The sequence below is a fragment of the Gallinula chloropus genome (genome assembly GCF_964237585.1).
Source record: "Gallinula chloropus genome assembly, chromosome: 11".
NCBI lineage: Eukaryota > Metazoa > Chordata > Aves > Gruiformes > Rallidae > Gallinula > Gallinula chloropus.
Genome location: NC_140096.1, coordinates 10,418,092 through 10,432,752, shown reverse-complemented (window position 1 = coordinate 10,432,752; position 14,661 = coordinate 10,418,092). Strand labels below are relative to the sequence as shown.

General features: G+C 46.6%; 1 protein-coding gene across 1 annotated transcript; it reads left to right on the top strand.

Annotated features, from left to right (window-relative positions):
• Window positions 1-230: 230 nt before the first annotated feature.
• CHMP1B (charged multivesicular body protein 1B) lies at window positions 231-7,955 on the top strand. The gene is made up of 8 exons (XM_084269170.1): window positions 231-347; window positions 2,967-3,064; window positions 3,212-3,358; window positions 4,033-4,101; window positions 4,447-4,554; window positions 5,510-5,553; window positions 6,202-6,274; window positions 7,264-7,955. The coding sequence occupies exons 1-8, from the start codon at window positions 332-334 to the stop codon at window positions 7,306-7,308; spliced, it is 600 nt and encodes a 199-aa protein (XP_084125296.1). The 5' UTR covers window positions 231-331; the 3' UTR covers window positions 7,309-7,955.
• Window positions 7,956-14,661: the final 6,706 nt, after the last annotated feature.

The window sequence follows — 14,661 nt, the reverse complement described above, 5'->3', positions numbered from 1 at the left end:
CCCCACTGCCGGGCCCGCTGCTCAGCGGGGCCTTCCACTGGCGGCCGAGCCCGGGCCTTCCGTGCTACCCACAGCGGCGGGGACCGTCTGACAGCAGCGGCAGCCGCTGGCTCCGCTCCCGCCGCGGCCCCGTGACCGGCGGGCGGGGCCGCGCACCCCCGCTCCGCCCCGGCCCGCCGCGGCTGCGCGTAGCGGGGCGCGGTAGCCGGAAGCTGGAGCGGCGACAGCGTCGAGCGAGGGGTCGAGTGCCGGCCGCAGCGTTGCGCCCCCGTCTTCTCCCCTCCCTCCCCTCCGCCGGGCCGGCTGGAGCGCCGCGGAGCCGCCCGCCGCCATGTCCAACATGGAGAGTATCCTGGGACTCGGGTCTCGGTCGCGCAGCCCCGCCGTTGCGCCGCGAAGCCGTTTCGGTCGTCGGTACCGCGGCTGTGGCCGCTCCCGGTCACTGCCGGCGACCTGGGGCTGGCGGTACGGAGGCGGCGGCGCTTCCTTGCGGGGGGACCGGCGGCCTTCGTGGGGCGTGAGCCGCGGCCTGGGCTGGGCTGGGCTCGGGGGAGGCCCTGGCGCGGCGCGGGGCCCGGCCTGGGCTCGGTGCGGGCCGAGCCGAGCGGAGAACCGGCGCTTCGGGGCCCGGGGCCCGTCGCGGGGCGGGTGGGGCCGGCGTGCGAGGCCTCGCCGCCCGAAACGCGAGAGGGTGCGGTGGGAAGGAGGAAGCGAGACCCTTCCCCCGTCCCTTGGGAAGCAGGCGGGGGCCTCGCTTGGGAGGGCCTTGCCTGGAGGAGGGCTGGAGCCCTGGTGCCGCACAGGCAGGAGCTGTACGCCGAGTTCGGGGGCTGCCTCCGCGGGTGGAGGAGAGAGCGGGGAGCTCGGTTCCTTGTTCCGAGCCGAGATCAGCCAACCTGAGCTGGGGGAGTGAGGAGGAGGAAGGCAGCGCGGCCTCGGGGGCGGCCCCATCCCTGAGGTGGAAGATGCAGTTTGCGGTGTGGAGTAGCACGGCTCCCGCACCAGGGACGCGTGACGGGCCGCACATCCAGCGCTGCGGGCGGGCTGGAATGAGGTCAGCAAGGCGAGCTCGCCAACTGCCCTGTCCTGCCAGACAGCCGCCGCTCTCAACTGAGAAACCCGGCCCCGTGTCCCCCTGTGGAAAAGCCACTTACACACAGGAGAAAATGCCTGTGGGCAGATTTGAACTTTCTTGCTGTATAAACCATCTTCAGTCACAGGGGCAAACAGGCCTTGAAGATTAGAGAGGTCTCAGCGTGGTTGAAAAGCACCAGCAGTGCTGGGCATTGCGAGGGAGTGCTGGAGCAGGTGACTCTGAGTCAGGGCTCCTGCTGGAAGTTTGGTTTCAGGAAAGACCTTCAAGGGAGGAGCCAGTATGTGCCGTCATGGGATGGGAGAGCTGTGGAGGTGGCAGGCTGAGCTGTTGTAATGTCAAAGGTAAATGCCCCAAGTGAGGGACTGTGGAAGTTACTTCAAAACGAATCGCTCTGCAATGCTGTTTGGGTGGAATTGGTGTAAATAGGTGATGTCATGTTTTACCTTTACCTTTTCACATGGTTTGTCTAGTCTCTGACCTGAAGTACGCTTGAGTGATCAACCTGAAGGTGTTTTCCTGTTCAGTACATTGTGGGTCTGTGTGGTGCACTTAGTGCTGCTGGAGGGGATGGGGACTTGGGTGTTAAGGCAGAGAAGTATAAATACAAACAGCAGTTACAGCGTTACTGGTAGCTACCTTCATAGATAGCTATAGTATAGGCATAGCTATTGCTTTTTTGGAGCTTCCTGGTGATGTTCATAGGATAATAAATCCATCAACAAATGCCCTAATGCCTTAAGGCAACTGTCAGAGCTCTGCATCACTGGACTATAAAGGAAAAAAACCCAAAACAACAGCTCTGGAATAATTTATATACTTGAAATATTAGTGAAACCTCAAGTACCTCATAATGTTTACCTTTACATGCATCCTTTGGACTGTTAAGCATCTTAGTACTTGCTGCATCTTCCTATTAGAATATGAATAAGTGTCGTAAAAGAAGCTGATAAAGATTTGTACTTCAATTTCGTTTGCAAAAGGCTGATACTAGTTGGAAGCTTTCATCAACAGTAGTTTAAGAGTATAGGGGTTCTTTTTTTTTAATTGTTATTTTTATAGCACAGTTTATTCTCTGTCAATAACAGCTTAATGCAGCCATTCTAAGCCACTGTGAAGGCTTGTTCTACTGTCATCTTAGAGCTTTCAGCTGAAGCAGGACTTGAACTTTTTAAAAAGCAAGTTTCTCTTGCTGGCTTGAGTATCCCTTTCCCCAGAAGTCAGATGACAGTGCTTCCAGGGACCCCAGAATGGCTCTCACAACTCAGGGCTGGGAGGCTGCTCTGTACGGGAGCTGCGTGAGCAGTTTAAACCCGATCATGCTGTGGCTTGAAAGAGCAGCCCTGCCTTCTGGTTTGTACCCAGGCACAAGCAGCCAAGCCAGTTTGCTGTGACACTGGCAATGTGCTGTTCCTCAGCAGCTTTTTTCCCCCCTCTTTATTTATTTTCCCTCTACATGGAGCTGTTCCAGGCAGACCAGTAAAGTGCCATTTCCATTTCACCAAGGGGCCAGGACTTCTGGGGGTGTGAGTGAAAGGAGCTGTCAGAGTAAAGCTTTCAACTCCTCTTAGGGGAGGTGTGGTTTATGTATTTATCAGTCTGAAGTAGGTTTGTTGTTAAATAGAGCCAGTTTCACATCCGACCCATGTGTTTTATGGCCTTGCAACCCAGATGATAAGTGATGTTGTAGTTGGAAAGCAGCTTGGTAGGTGGGTTTATTGTGGGGAATTTGAAGGGTTTACTTAACGTTTTCCAAGTTTTAATATCACTGACAGGGAAACACAGCACAGGTTTGGTAGCACCTCAAAGACCAGAGCAAAGTAACGCAGTGAAAGGATCGTTCCTGTTCTTGAACCCTTAACTCCTGCTGTAGAGCACCTGTTTAATTTGAAGTTTGCTGCAAAGGAACTCAACAGGAACTCAAAAAAATGCGACAAAGAGGAGAAGGCTGAGAAAGCTAAAATTAAGAAGGTAAGCGGTGAGTCTGAACCAAGCTCCCTAGGTCTGTTGTGTACGTATTGTGGCAGGAAAATATAGTGGGTTTTGCCATTTGTCTGGTATGGATGCTAATAATACTGTGATCAAAGCTTGTGGGGGGGTTGTTCTGCTTTTCTCCAGGCCATTCAGAAGGGGAACATGGAAGTGGCACGAATACACGCGGAAAACGCCATCCGCCAGAAGAACCAAGCCATCAACTTCTTGCGCATGAGCGCCAGGGTGGATGCTGTGGCAGCCAGAGTTCAGACTGCAGTGACGATGGGCAAGGTACCTATGTTTTAACAAACCTCTTGCAAGGATTGGACCGCTGAGCCTCTTAGATCAGATCCTTTAATGAGCCAAAACCTTTCAGTTTTGGTTTCAGAAGTAGCCAGTAGGAAATCTGGTGCTGGAAATCCCTTGGCAGCTGCTCTTTAGGAACAGATTGCTATCCACTGTGTTTTGTAGCTGGTAACTCCTGTAGCAGTTATTACTCATGCTTCTAAGGATAAAGTGTATTTGCTGGTTACACTAGTTATTTTGCAAGGGTATTGCTCCCTTGCCAAATGTGTAGATCATGACATAGGACTTGTGATTCTAGAAGTCTGTTTTAGCTCAAAAGTGGTTTTTTAAGGTATGCTGTGGTACTGCTCTTCAGCCAAAGAGTTTATCGTGCCCTGTGATCTGTATACTGAGTGTATCCCTTAACTTTAGTCCAGTCCAGAAACCCACAAAAGTAAGTGGCTCCAGAAATCCATATGCATCTCAGTTCTTGGTGAGTTTCAGCTCAGAATGTGTATTTCAAGTGTTGAGTGAATTTAGAGAATTTGAAATGGCAGGAGCCATAAAAACTGTGTGCCATGCTATATGATGCTGTAGAAACTCTGTGGATTGAGATAAGAGTTTGGTAAGAAGCTGCTAATTTTTCTTTCTTTGAAATTATTTCCTTTACCTCATTTCAGGTAACGAAGTCGATGGCCGGGGTAGTTAAGTCTATGGATGCCACGCTGAAGAGCATGAACTTGGAGAAGGTAAATACTTTCCTTGGAGGTACACATCAAACCCAGAAGGGGCAGTGGGCATAAGTTCTAAAAAGGGAAATTCCAAGGAAGGGAAAAGGTTTTGTGGTGAGGTTTGTAGGTCCTGGAGCAGGTTGCCCACTGTGAAGATCCTGTAAACACTCAGAACTTGAGTGGAGAGGACCCTGACCGTCCTGCTTGAACCATGACAACTGATCAGCTCTAGAGTTGATGCTGAGGGGGGTGGGGGTGGCAAGGGTCTGATGGCCAGAGGTTGCTTCCAGCCTTCATAGTGATTCTGGTGGAGGGGTATTTCTGTTATCTGCTGATCATTGATTTGATTCAAATATCTAACAGATATCTGCACTGATGGATAAATTTGAGCATCAGTTTGAAACACTAGATGTTCAGACACAACAGATGGAAGACACAATGAGCAACACTACTACGCTAACAACGCCACAAGTAAGAGCAGCCATTTATTTCATTTTATTTCTACAGTTACATGGCCAAACTGTATGGATATGTCTGATTTTCTTCACCTCCTTTGAGCTATAGCAGTACCTGGAGCCTTTTCACTTCTGCCTTGTGCTTCTTTGTGATGAAGAGACTGTTTGAAATTATACTCAAAAGTACAGAGGATCACATACTTGTATTTTACTCTTACAATAGGCTTTACTTTGTATTTGTTCTTGAAAATTTTAATCTTCCTATTGCATAAGCAGCGTTTTGATGAGTTCTTAATGGTCTTGACCAGATGATGCTGCAGCATTAATTATCAAAGCAGCGTATGCCACAAGAAAATTGGTACTTCTAACTCTCTGAGACTAACAAAATTACATTAGTCACCACCAAATTACTAGTATGCACAATGGAAAGGTTGTTAATTACTTAATTTATGGGCAGGTGTTTGCTGAAACAAATCTTCAATGCTGGACATGGTTAAGAATTCCTAGCACTTATCCCCTTGTGCTATTCCAACACACGGTTTGAGAGAGAGAATTTTACTGCTTGGTATATAAAATACACAAAAAAAACCCCTGACTCCAACAACCCAAACCCATTGGAGGAGGAGCTCTTTGCCATGCTGTGCAGACTAGTGCTGTAGAAGCTAATAATTCATGGTAGAAATACTCAAGTTACGTGCTTGAGGTTTTTTACGGGTAAGTTTAATTCTTTAGAAGTATTATTTCAGGAGCTAGAGCTCAGTTAGTGGGATTTCAACAGGCTGAGCACATCTGCTTGTTATTGTGGAGTTCATGCAGGGCCCTCTTCTGGTTGAGCACAAAAATGTTCTGTAAAAGGTATTTAAAACTGTTAATCAGTTTTGTTAGTCTAATTTCTGTCCTCTTAAGATTTAACAGAAGAGGTTGTCACAAACTACAGTATCTAATAACCAGTTTGGGTTTCTCCCTTCTAGAACCAAGTGGATATGCTGCTACAGGAAATGGCAGATGAAGCAGGGTAGGTAAAATATTGACTGATTATTTCTTGAATAAATTGGGGTTCTGGCAACCCTTCCTGGTGAAATTGAAGGTCTTAAATGTGTCTGTCTCATGGGAGCAAAGCAGAATCACAGTTTTCCTTCCACCTCTGGACATCATTCTGGTAACAGCTCAGTTGGTGGTGTTTCATTCTGGTTTCACTCTTGTTCCCTTGTACCACATTAAAACATCCCACAGTTCTGCTCTCACAAGCCAGGCATTGTGAAACAGATAGTTGTGACATAGTTAAGCCTTTGGGGTGTATTGGAATAGCTCAGAGAACTTTACTTGCCTTCTTGGTGATGCTTAAGGTGGAAGTGGCTTGAGGATAAACACTTGACCAATTTATAGTAGAGCTCCTTTTACTGAGTTCACCTTTTGCCACTGATACGTGTGCCATGGCTGATACACCTCCATTAACCAGAAATCTTGCTTAGCCCTGATTAAGCAGAGTTGAGCTATTACTAATTGAATAGATGACTTGACTGCTTGGTAATGAGTCGAGTTTACCAATCATGTTGTCTAATTAGCTGGAGTAGAGTGTTTGAGATGCCGGCGCCCTCATGCTACTCTGTACTCTCTGCTCACCAGTTGTGTGCCTGACTTGGGTTTTGTTTTCTCCTGTCAGTCTTGATCTGAACATGGAACTACCTCCAGGGCAGGCAGGTTCTGTTGGTACCAGCGTTGCCTCAGCAGAACAGGTAAGTGTTAGATTCAGTTGAAATCAGTGTTTTTTACAGGAATGTGCTAGGAGAGTTAATGTTGCTCTGGGTCAGAACAGGCTCACTCAATTGCAATTTCATTTTAGCCATCCAGAAGAAATACTGTGCAGTTAAAGCAGTTGTCTGATCAAAACAATTTTCACAATATGTTTGTCTGCTTAGTAAGTCCAGAACATTTAGATGTTTCAGGTGTATTTTTGCATGGTTGTTTTACAGAGTTCCCAACTTTCCTTCCTGCTCCAAACTTCATTCACTGGGTTGCTTGTCCGCTCCAGGGGAATAAGTTTGAGGGAGTGGAAGGAGAACAGTCTATGTGTGGAGAAGGCTTTAGGGAGCCTTATCTTGACTGACTGGTGTTTGGGAAGCCCCAAGTATTCCATGTTATTTGAAAATTCAGTTTGGCCTCGTACCAGGGCCCTTCATAGACTCACAGACTGGTCTGGGTTGGAAGGGACCCCAAGGATCACAGAGCTCCAACCCCCTGCCACAGGCAGGGACACCAACCTCCAGGCCTGGAGCTACACAAGGTTGCCCAGGGCCCCATCCAACCTGGCTTTGAACACCCCCAGGGACTGGGCAGTCAGACGTGCTGCTGTCTGGCTGTAGCAGCTCGGTTGGATACCAGCCATGGGCAGTCAAGGCCACATCCATATCAGGGTGTGGTTGTGTAAGAGCCAATTTACACTTCCCAAAATGATACCTAACCCCCCCTTCAGCCCTCTCTCTGCTCACTGTGCTCTGCAAGTCCTTCCTAGGGACCCACTGCCAGAGGTAAGGTTGCTGTGAGTGAGATCCACTCTCACCCAGTGCAGCCGTTCATGAGGTCTTAATCAAACCTTGCTGTGACTTCCCCACCAGCTAATTTCTTACCACCTGGACATGAGATTGCTTGGTCATTGCAGAATTTCTCCAGAATTAAATACCACATTACTGATAGGTGGTTTCTTTGTGTTTTACCACTCTTGCAGGATGAGCTGTCACAGAGACTGGCCCGCCTACGTGATCAAGTATAAGTTGGACAAAGCTGCAGTTCTTTGTACATGCTTCCTGCCCCTAACCCTTCACTACACTAAAACAGTGTATACAGTATGGCTTAGGTGTTTGAATATTTGTAATATAGTGTACTTCACTCCTAGCTTGCTACTCTTTCTAAAATACATTAAGTAACCCCAAAATATCAGCTCTCTAATGTCCTTTTCTGTACATTTTGAAGTTGATATATTTTTTGCAAGCTTTTTCACAAATTCAAGTTGATACTCCAAGTCAGCTAGTAATGTTGGTACATTCTAGCTAAAAGCAAAGCAGAGTGTTGTTGATATATATTTTAAATTATGACATGATTTTTTTAAATTATGAGAACTGTTTGTGGTTGGGGAACTGATGGGTTCAGTTCAGGTGATTGTTGTAGATAACTTTCTTACACAGCCAAACTCCTGGAACATGTGGAGGTGGACAGCATGGACTTCATGGGAAATACTATTGTTAAATAAGTGGGCTTCAGTCTGAGGGGTATTTTAGCCTTTTAAAGCTTTTAAAGGGTAATAGTGCTGAAACGAGTGGGTTAGGTCAAAAAATGAGTTACCAAAAGCTGTTTCCATAACATTGGGCATTTGTATGGTGTCATCACTTCAGCAGAGGAGGAATAAAATATATTTTTCAACTCTGTCAGTTCTGATGAGTGTTGCAGCTTACACCTGCCTGATGTTGAGTGCTTTGGCTTCTCCACATTGCTTTCTTCTCATTGCCACCTCTGCTGCTGCCATCCTAACAGCGGGTTCCTGTGAATGGGGAGCTCATGCTGTCTGTGCTTTTTTGGTTCAGGCTGAGCAGTCTTTTGTGAAGTAACTGAAGGCTGCTCTTCTCCATTCCTTCTGGCCCTGTCTTTGCTTTTAATCTAGTTGTGTTCTCATACTTAAGGGCAAGTCTTGTGATCATATTCCATGCTGAAGTCTTCCATACATGGAAAGCACAGCAGTGCTCCTCTTCTCACAGTCCTCCTCTGTGCATCTGGGTCCCAACCCTCTTCTCAAACCAGGGCACCCCCTCAGATTGGCTTCTCCTCCTCCACCCCTCACCAGTAGAGTAGTAGACAAGTAGAACAGACCAGCTCAGAGGTGAAGGCTGCTAGATGTGTCCGTGGCTTACTGCTGATGTAAGAACAGCCACTTTTTGTGAGGTGTGATGGCACACAGCAGATTAATTAACATGATTCCCAATGCTGTGGGAGAAGCTGGTTTGTTCTGGTGATCCCTTTGTATTTCTGCCCAGCAAGAGGCAATCTGCTGGCTGCTTTTGGTAGCTTCCAAGTTGCTGATGGGACATAAAAAGGTTATAGAAATGGTAGCTGAGGGGTGTCGTGTCAGCGTGGCGTTACCATTCTGACTCTTGGGGCACAGTTTCTTGTTCTACCTTTGTTGGGATGAGGGAAGGAGTGAAGCACTGGCCTTAGGATTGGTTCTCAGATTGCTGGTGTTGGGGATCACATGGGGTTTTAAGTGTTGGGGAGATACTTGAGTAAAAAAACTACTTGGCTGTTCTTGTCAAACAGGATTTTTCTTTAATGACAACATGCAGAAAGGAGGAAACATTTCAGAGCAGCTTCAAGCTGTGTTTTCAATGTGTTACTCAAATCACTGAAGCTTTAGCAGGATGATACATACTGAAATACTCAAGGCTACTGTAAAGACAGGAAAAGAAGATCGACACAACCACCAAACACATTGTGGAATTGTGAATCTCTCATTGGCAGCCTAAAACTAAAACAGTTGGTTTCAAACATTGCCTTTTCACTTGTTTACACTTATTTTTGCTGCAGCTTTTTTAAAACATCTTGAACGTTCCTCCTGCAAATAGGAGAAATTAGAAGGTGTTTAAAAACCGCACGTGTGTCAGTAGTCCTGCTAGGATCCTTTCAGATCACTGATAAAACATCTTAGGAAAGGGACTATCCACTCCTTTACCTTCTTTTTTTAGCTTCTGAACAGTATCACAGAACCAGAATGGTAAATCTATGCAACTGGGTTGCCCCTGTTGTGGGTAACTGCTTGTGTGTGTGTGCCTTTGCCTTGCTGAGCTTTCTAGTTTTGTTAATTCCTGTCTCCTGCTGGGCTTGGAAAGTTCCTGCTGCTTAATAAATCCGCATCAGAGTTTGCTTGGTGATTGCTTGTTGATGAAGCTGGTCCAGAAGCTGCTGCAGAGTTATGGGTATTAGAGGAGCTCAGCTAGCTTGTCTGGCTGGTAACATTAAAGGTCCTGCTGCTTTTGAGGTGGTTCCTGGCCATTCCTAAAGTTGTTTGAGGGGGTGGACAGCAAGTTTGAGATGCTGTGTGTGTGATTTCCTGAGCCTGTTGACTTGCTGGGACAGCATAGGGAGATGAGACCAATTAGGTGGATGTTCAACAAACTTGGTTCCCTTGCAGCCCTATACACAGCCTGTTCCTGCTTTTGATCTTGGCCCTGACTTGCTGACACAGTACCAGAGAGGGTTTGGGAGTCTTGCTTTTTAAAAAAGGAACAAAAAGGATTAACAAGGAAACATAAAGGCTCAACTGACATAACTCCCATTGCCTCTGCAGGACTGTGATGCAGAGAGGCAGGCAGGCTTAGCTGGCTCAGGGAAGAATCCGTGTTGGAAGCAATGAAGCTTTGCCCAGCTGATCTCACTCTGGAACGTGTCTCAGCAGGTTCTGTACTGGCCCTTTCTGTCTGTAGGCTGCTCTCTCCTGGGGAAAACCACCTCTTTTTTCTTGAGGAGCACTTCTGTGTGAGAGCTGGTGTTCACAACACTAACAGTTATGTTTGTGATGTGGATATTTTTCTCAAGTCTTCTGGAAATGCTTAAAACTGGAAGTTTCTCTTAGAGCAATATTTGGGTGTCTTATCCTTCCTCCATTCAGGCTCTCCCCAAAACATCTGCTCTCTTCTGAACAGCTCTGGCTCCTTGCTCTGACGGTGCCAGTGGGGCTTTCTGAATCAACTATATGTGTTTGTAGAAGTTAATTTCACGTTCAATAATTGTATGTGCTTTTTTGTAACCTTGTTACCAGAGAATATGTCAATATTTACACTTAGGAGCAGGTGCATCTGCAGTGAAACATTGCTGGAAATACTGCCAGATGGGTTTGCTCCCTGGCTTGTTCTTTGTCCTTGGTTAGTAGAGCTGCTGGGATGTAGTATTGTGAGTCTTCATTCATCTGAATTCTGGAACCTGAAAGCCATGAAGAGCTTCAGATGGAAGGAGAAGGTTGGAAAGGAGGAGCAAGAACTTCAACTTTCTCGTTTGCAGTGAGATAAAATGATCGAGTCGCCTTTATGGAGATCCTCAGAGCCAAAAAGCCAGTGACATTGTACAGGAATAAATACTGAAGCTGGCCACATGTATAGAGAAGAGAGTAATTGCTTTTGTAGTTCTGGTAAAAGTTCATTTTGAAAACTGCTACTTGTCTGGGACAGTTTGTAAATGTGACCTGAGTGGTAAATAAAGGTGTACAGAGAGCTCGGTGTGGTGTGTGTTCCTGGGCTGTGGGGCTGTTGGCTGGCTCAGCATGGGGCGGGACAGGCAGATGTCAGGATACCATCAGTGTCCTGGGAGAGGAAGAGCAGAAAATGAAAATCTTTATGGTGGCAGAAGAAGAAGAAAGTAAAGCAGGTGCTGTTGGGAAAGGTTTGGGATGATGGTTGGGGGGTTAATTGTGTATGACAACACAAGGTAAGGTCAATTCGGTATTGTTTAGCCTGGTACAGAGCAAGACCCTCATGCTTACACCCCTGAGGGGGTGATCTGTCCTTATATCTATAATGAGAGGTCCTGTGGAGACCTGGCAGGAGATGGTGGGGCTGGACTTTGTCCTCCCGGGGGCCAAAACCCTTCTCGGGATGTTTCCCCTCCCACCCCAGTTTGGGTGCCAGCAGAGGGAGCCCCGGCTTTGTTTTTACATAGGTCCTACACAAACCAGCTCTTCTCAAGACTTAAGCTTGTGGAGTCCTCACGACCTGGTCTGAAGATCTGGGGCGTCTTTGGAGCCGGGCAGGGTCAGATCACGTTAGGACGTGTGCGTATTGGGGTTTGGCCCTTACCCCGTCCCTGCTCTGTCGTGTAAAATACAACCTGGAGAGATGTTGGACGGGGCTGTCGGCTCGTTTGTGTCACCATTAAACCCTCTTCACTAAACTTGCTTCAGAAGGTTTCTTTGCTCTCTTTAGGAGTTGATGTGGAGCTTGGGGACCTACTGCTAGTGACTAACTTTGGGCTTAAACCCTGCAAGTCGTTCCATGTTTTGTTGAGCTCTCTCAGGTTTCTTTAGCCGCAGGGTTCCGTTTTGGGGGGTGTTTTTGTCCTGTGATGAGAACTCTCTTTTCTCCCAAAGGAAACACACCCCGTTTGCTGATGGGGAAATGTTATTTTAACAGAAAATTTCATTTTCTCATTAGAGTTGTTCCCCACGCTGCAGTTTGATTCAGTGCAGTATTTACCTTGGCTTCAGGCTTCTCTCCATGCATGTCGCCCATCGCGTGCTCCGGCTTTGGGAGCACCGGCTGCAGGGACCCTCTTTGAACCCCCTGCTCAGTGCTGGATGCTTTTTCTTCTGGTCCAACAATATTTTTTCAATGAAAAGCCAAGAAGGGTCAGTGGCCTTACTTGTGTCGGAAGCAGCTCTCTTCCATACCCTTCCAGTGAAGGGAGAGAGCGCTGTGAACAATCTGTAACTCATTTCCAGTGCCAATAGAGCCTTTTTAACTTGGAGAAGATGCAGTAAGTGAGGCTTACAGGCTTTCACTTGACCTTTACTACTTTTTATTAAGGAAGTCATGCTGAATCAGCTGTGATACACAGTTCAGGATAGGAAAATCAATGGGCTGTAGGATCCCAACTCCTTGGAGAGCTTTCTTGTGTCTTCCACCAGAGCTGGATGCGGTCAGAAGCCTCCAGCAGACAGGCTGCTTTCAAGTTCTTATCCGGACAAGGGTGATTTGGAAGGATAAAAGGATTTAAATATCATGTATTTCCAATCTCAGAGATGATTTGCTGTTGTGGTGACCTGTACATACCCCTTGGGATAGTCTACACTTGTTAACTCCAAGTGAAACAGTCTTTTTGCCATCATCTAAAGCTATGTGCCAACTAACAGGGGGATCAGACAAGATAATAATCAGCTTCATTTAATTGTTCTCTCTGAGCATGACTTCCAGCAGGATCTGCTCCATGGTCTTGCCTGACCCTTGGCTGACAGTGTTCAGCAGCAGGACTACCTTACATTGCCCAACTTTCTGACTTGTGATTCTTTATTGCAATCAATTTCTGTCAAAATGAGCTGTCAGGGAGAGGAAAACATCATCAAACTTCCTCTAAAGATGCTAATTTTATTTATAATTTTTGGTTGTTGGGGTTCTTTTACTCTTCCTTCCTTTTTTTATAAGCTTTGCTTAACTTAAGCCCAGAGTCTCCACATGAGACGTTTGGGTTGGCTCTTGCTGCAGCCAGGACTTTGTTTCTTTTGCTGCAAAAACCCAAAGTAATATTGGAACCATTAAGCTCTATTACTGCTGCTGTGATTTCCAGTTCCAGGTACCAGTATGAAGCCCCAGCCTTTGCCTTGGGATGTGCAGGAGAAGCAGGCAGTCTCGTTCAGAGTGTTGTAAATTAGTTCCAGTCTCCACGAGACTGCTGGAACTAATTGGTATGACCTGGAAGTGGATTAAGTCCATCACAGCAAGATCAACTTTTCCTCCAGTAATTTGACAAATAGAACCTTCTTATTTTTAAGTCCCCTGCAGGCTGCATACCCCATTTGTCCTTTCATGATGGGCATCGTTTCCGCACCGAAGCCATAATGATTTTCCAGATTCCTGCTGATTTCTGTAGCAGGTGCCTGAATTTAGAAGGAAGGAGAGATTGAACAGCAAAAGCAACAACAACAACAACAACAACAACAACAACAACAACAACAACAACAAAAGGGTTCCTGGCAACATCCCTGTATCAAAGTCCTTGCTTATCCAGTTACGGTGCTGTAAGTATTTGGTGCTTAAAAACTTGGTATCTCTGTAGAGGTCTAACAACCTCTTCTGCAGAGATGCTTCCATATCAAAGTATATGAGGGGTATGTTACAATTATGTTGTATAGAACAATTAACAGTATATTACAATTAACAGTGGCACTGCTTCCCATCCAAATCTTTTAAGAATAAATATACTGTAAGGTAAAGATTAATGCTCACCAAATCTTGTGTATAACATGATTAAAGTGGCAAGCACAGAATATTTGGGGATGTTGTTGCAGTTTTACAACTTCAGTTAGCCCATAGTTGGAGTATTTAATCATTCCCAAGCTCTTCACAAAGGTTTGCAGTGATGTTTGGGAAACCAGGATGTTTCCCCAGGGTTTTCCACACAAGTTTTCCTCCTCCTGCTTGTAACAGACATGTAGGAAGATGGGTGGTTTGTGGAGTTGCTGGGTCTCATTTATTTTCTACAACCACACAGAAATCAGGAAATCTCAGTGTTGGTGTGGGGCTCGACTCTTGCAGGGGAAGTTGATGGAAAGGGACTCATACAACAGAGGCTTTTATAATTAAGCTCTGCTGCACTGCCTGATTAACTGTGTAAGAATACTTGTAGATAGTCACTGTATGTAAATACACACTAGTTTCTGTGTGGGCAGTAATTTGGGGGGTTTCTCTGTGCACCTCTGCCCCCAGCCTCTTCCACGCCTGCATCCCAGTGACCACATCGGGCTCTGAAATAGTCTCCCCCCGAATATAAACCCAGCAGCAGCAGCCCAAGAGTCCGATCTCCTGTTTATTTGTGCTCTGATGGGATGTGAACCCTGGTCTCCAGGGGTGAAAGGTTGAGGGATGTGTGTCTTGTTTACCTGTGCTTGCCAGATAATGTTTTCCTTTAATCTATTAAGCAGACACACCATTTTGTCCCATGGTGTACGACGGCATCTCTAACGACAAGCTTAATTACTACCAAACCATGTACTGGTGATGATGCCAGGAGAGAAGCAGAGTCCCAGCCAGGTTTGTCAGCTGGAGGAGGGGGTTCAGCTGGGCTTCCCCTGCCTCCAGTGTTCGATAGAAACATCTTTCCCCGGGACGTTTGATTGATACACGGCTCCAGTGATGGGATAGAGACATGCTGGATGGCTTTCACAGGAACTTTGGGGGAAACTGGGAAGTAGGAATTAGGAGATCCCAAGCCATCGAGGGATTTGGAAATCCAACTGTTATCCTTTTGAAAGGTATTTAAAACAAAAACCCAACCCTAAACATATGTAGGTGCACAGAGTTAATTCAACCATCGTAGCTGCTGCTGGCTTTCAACACTTTTGGAAGGCTTTTTCCTTGTGGAGGCTGTTGGATGC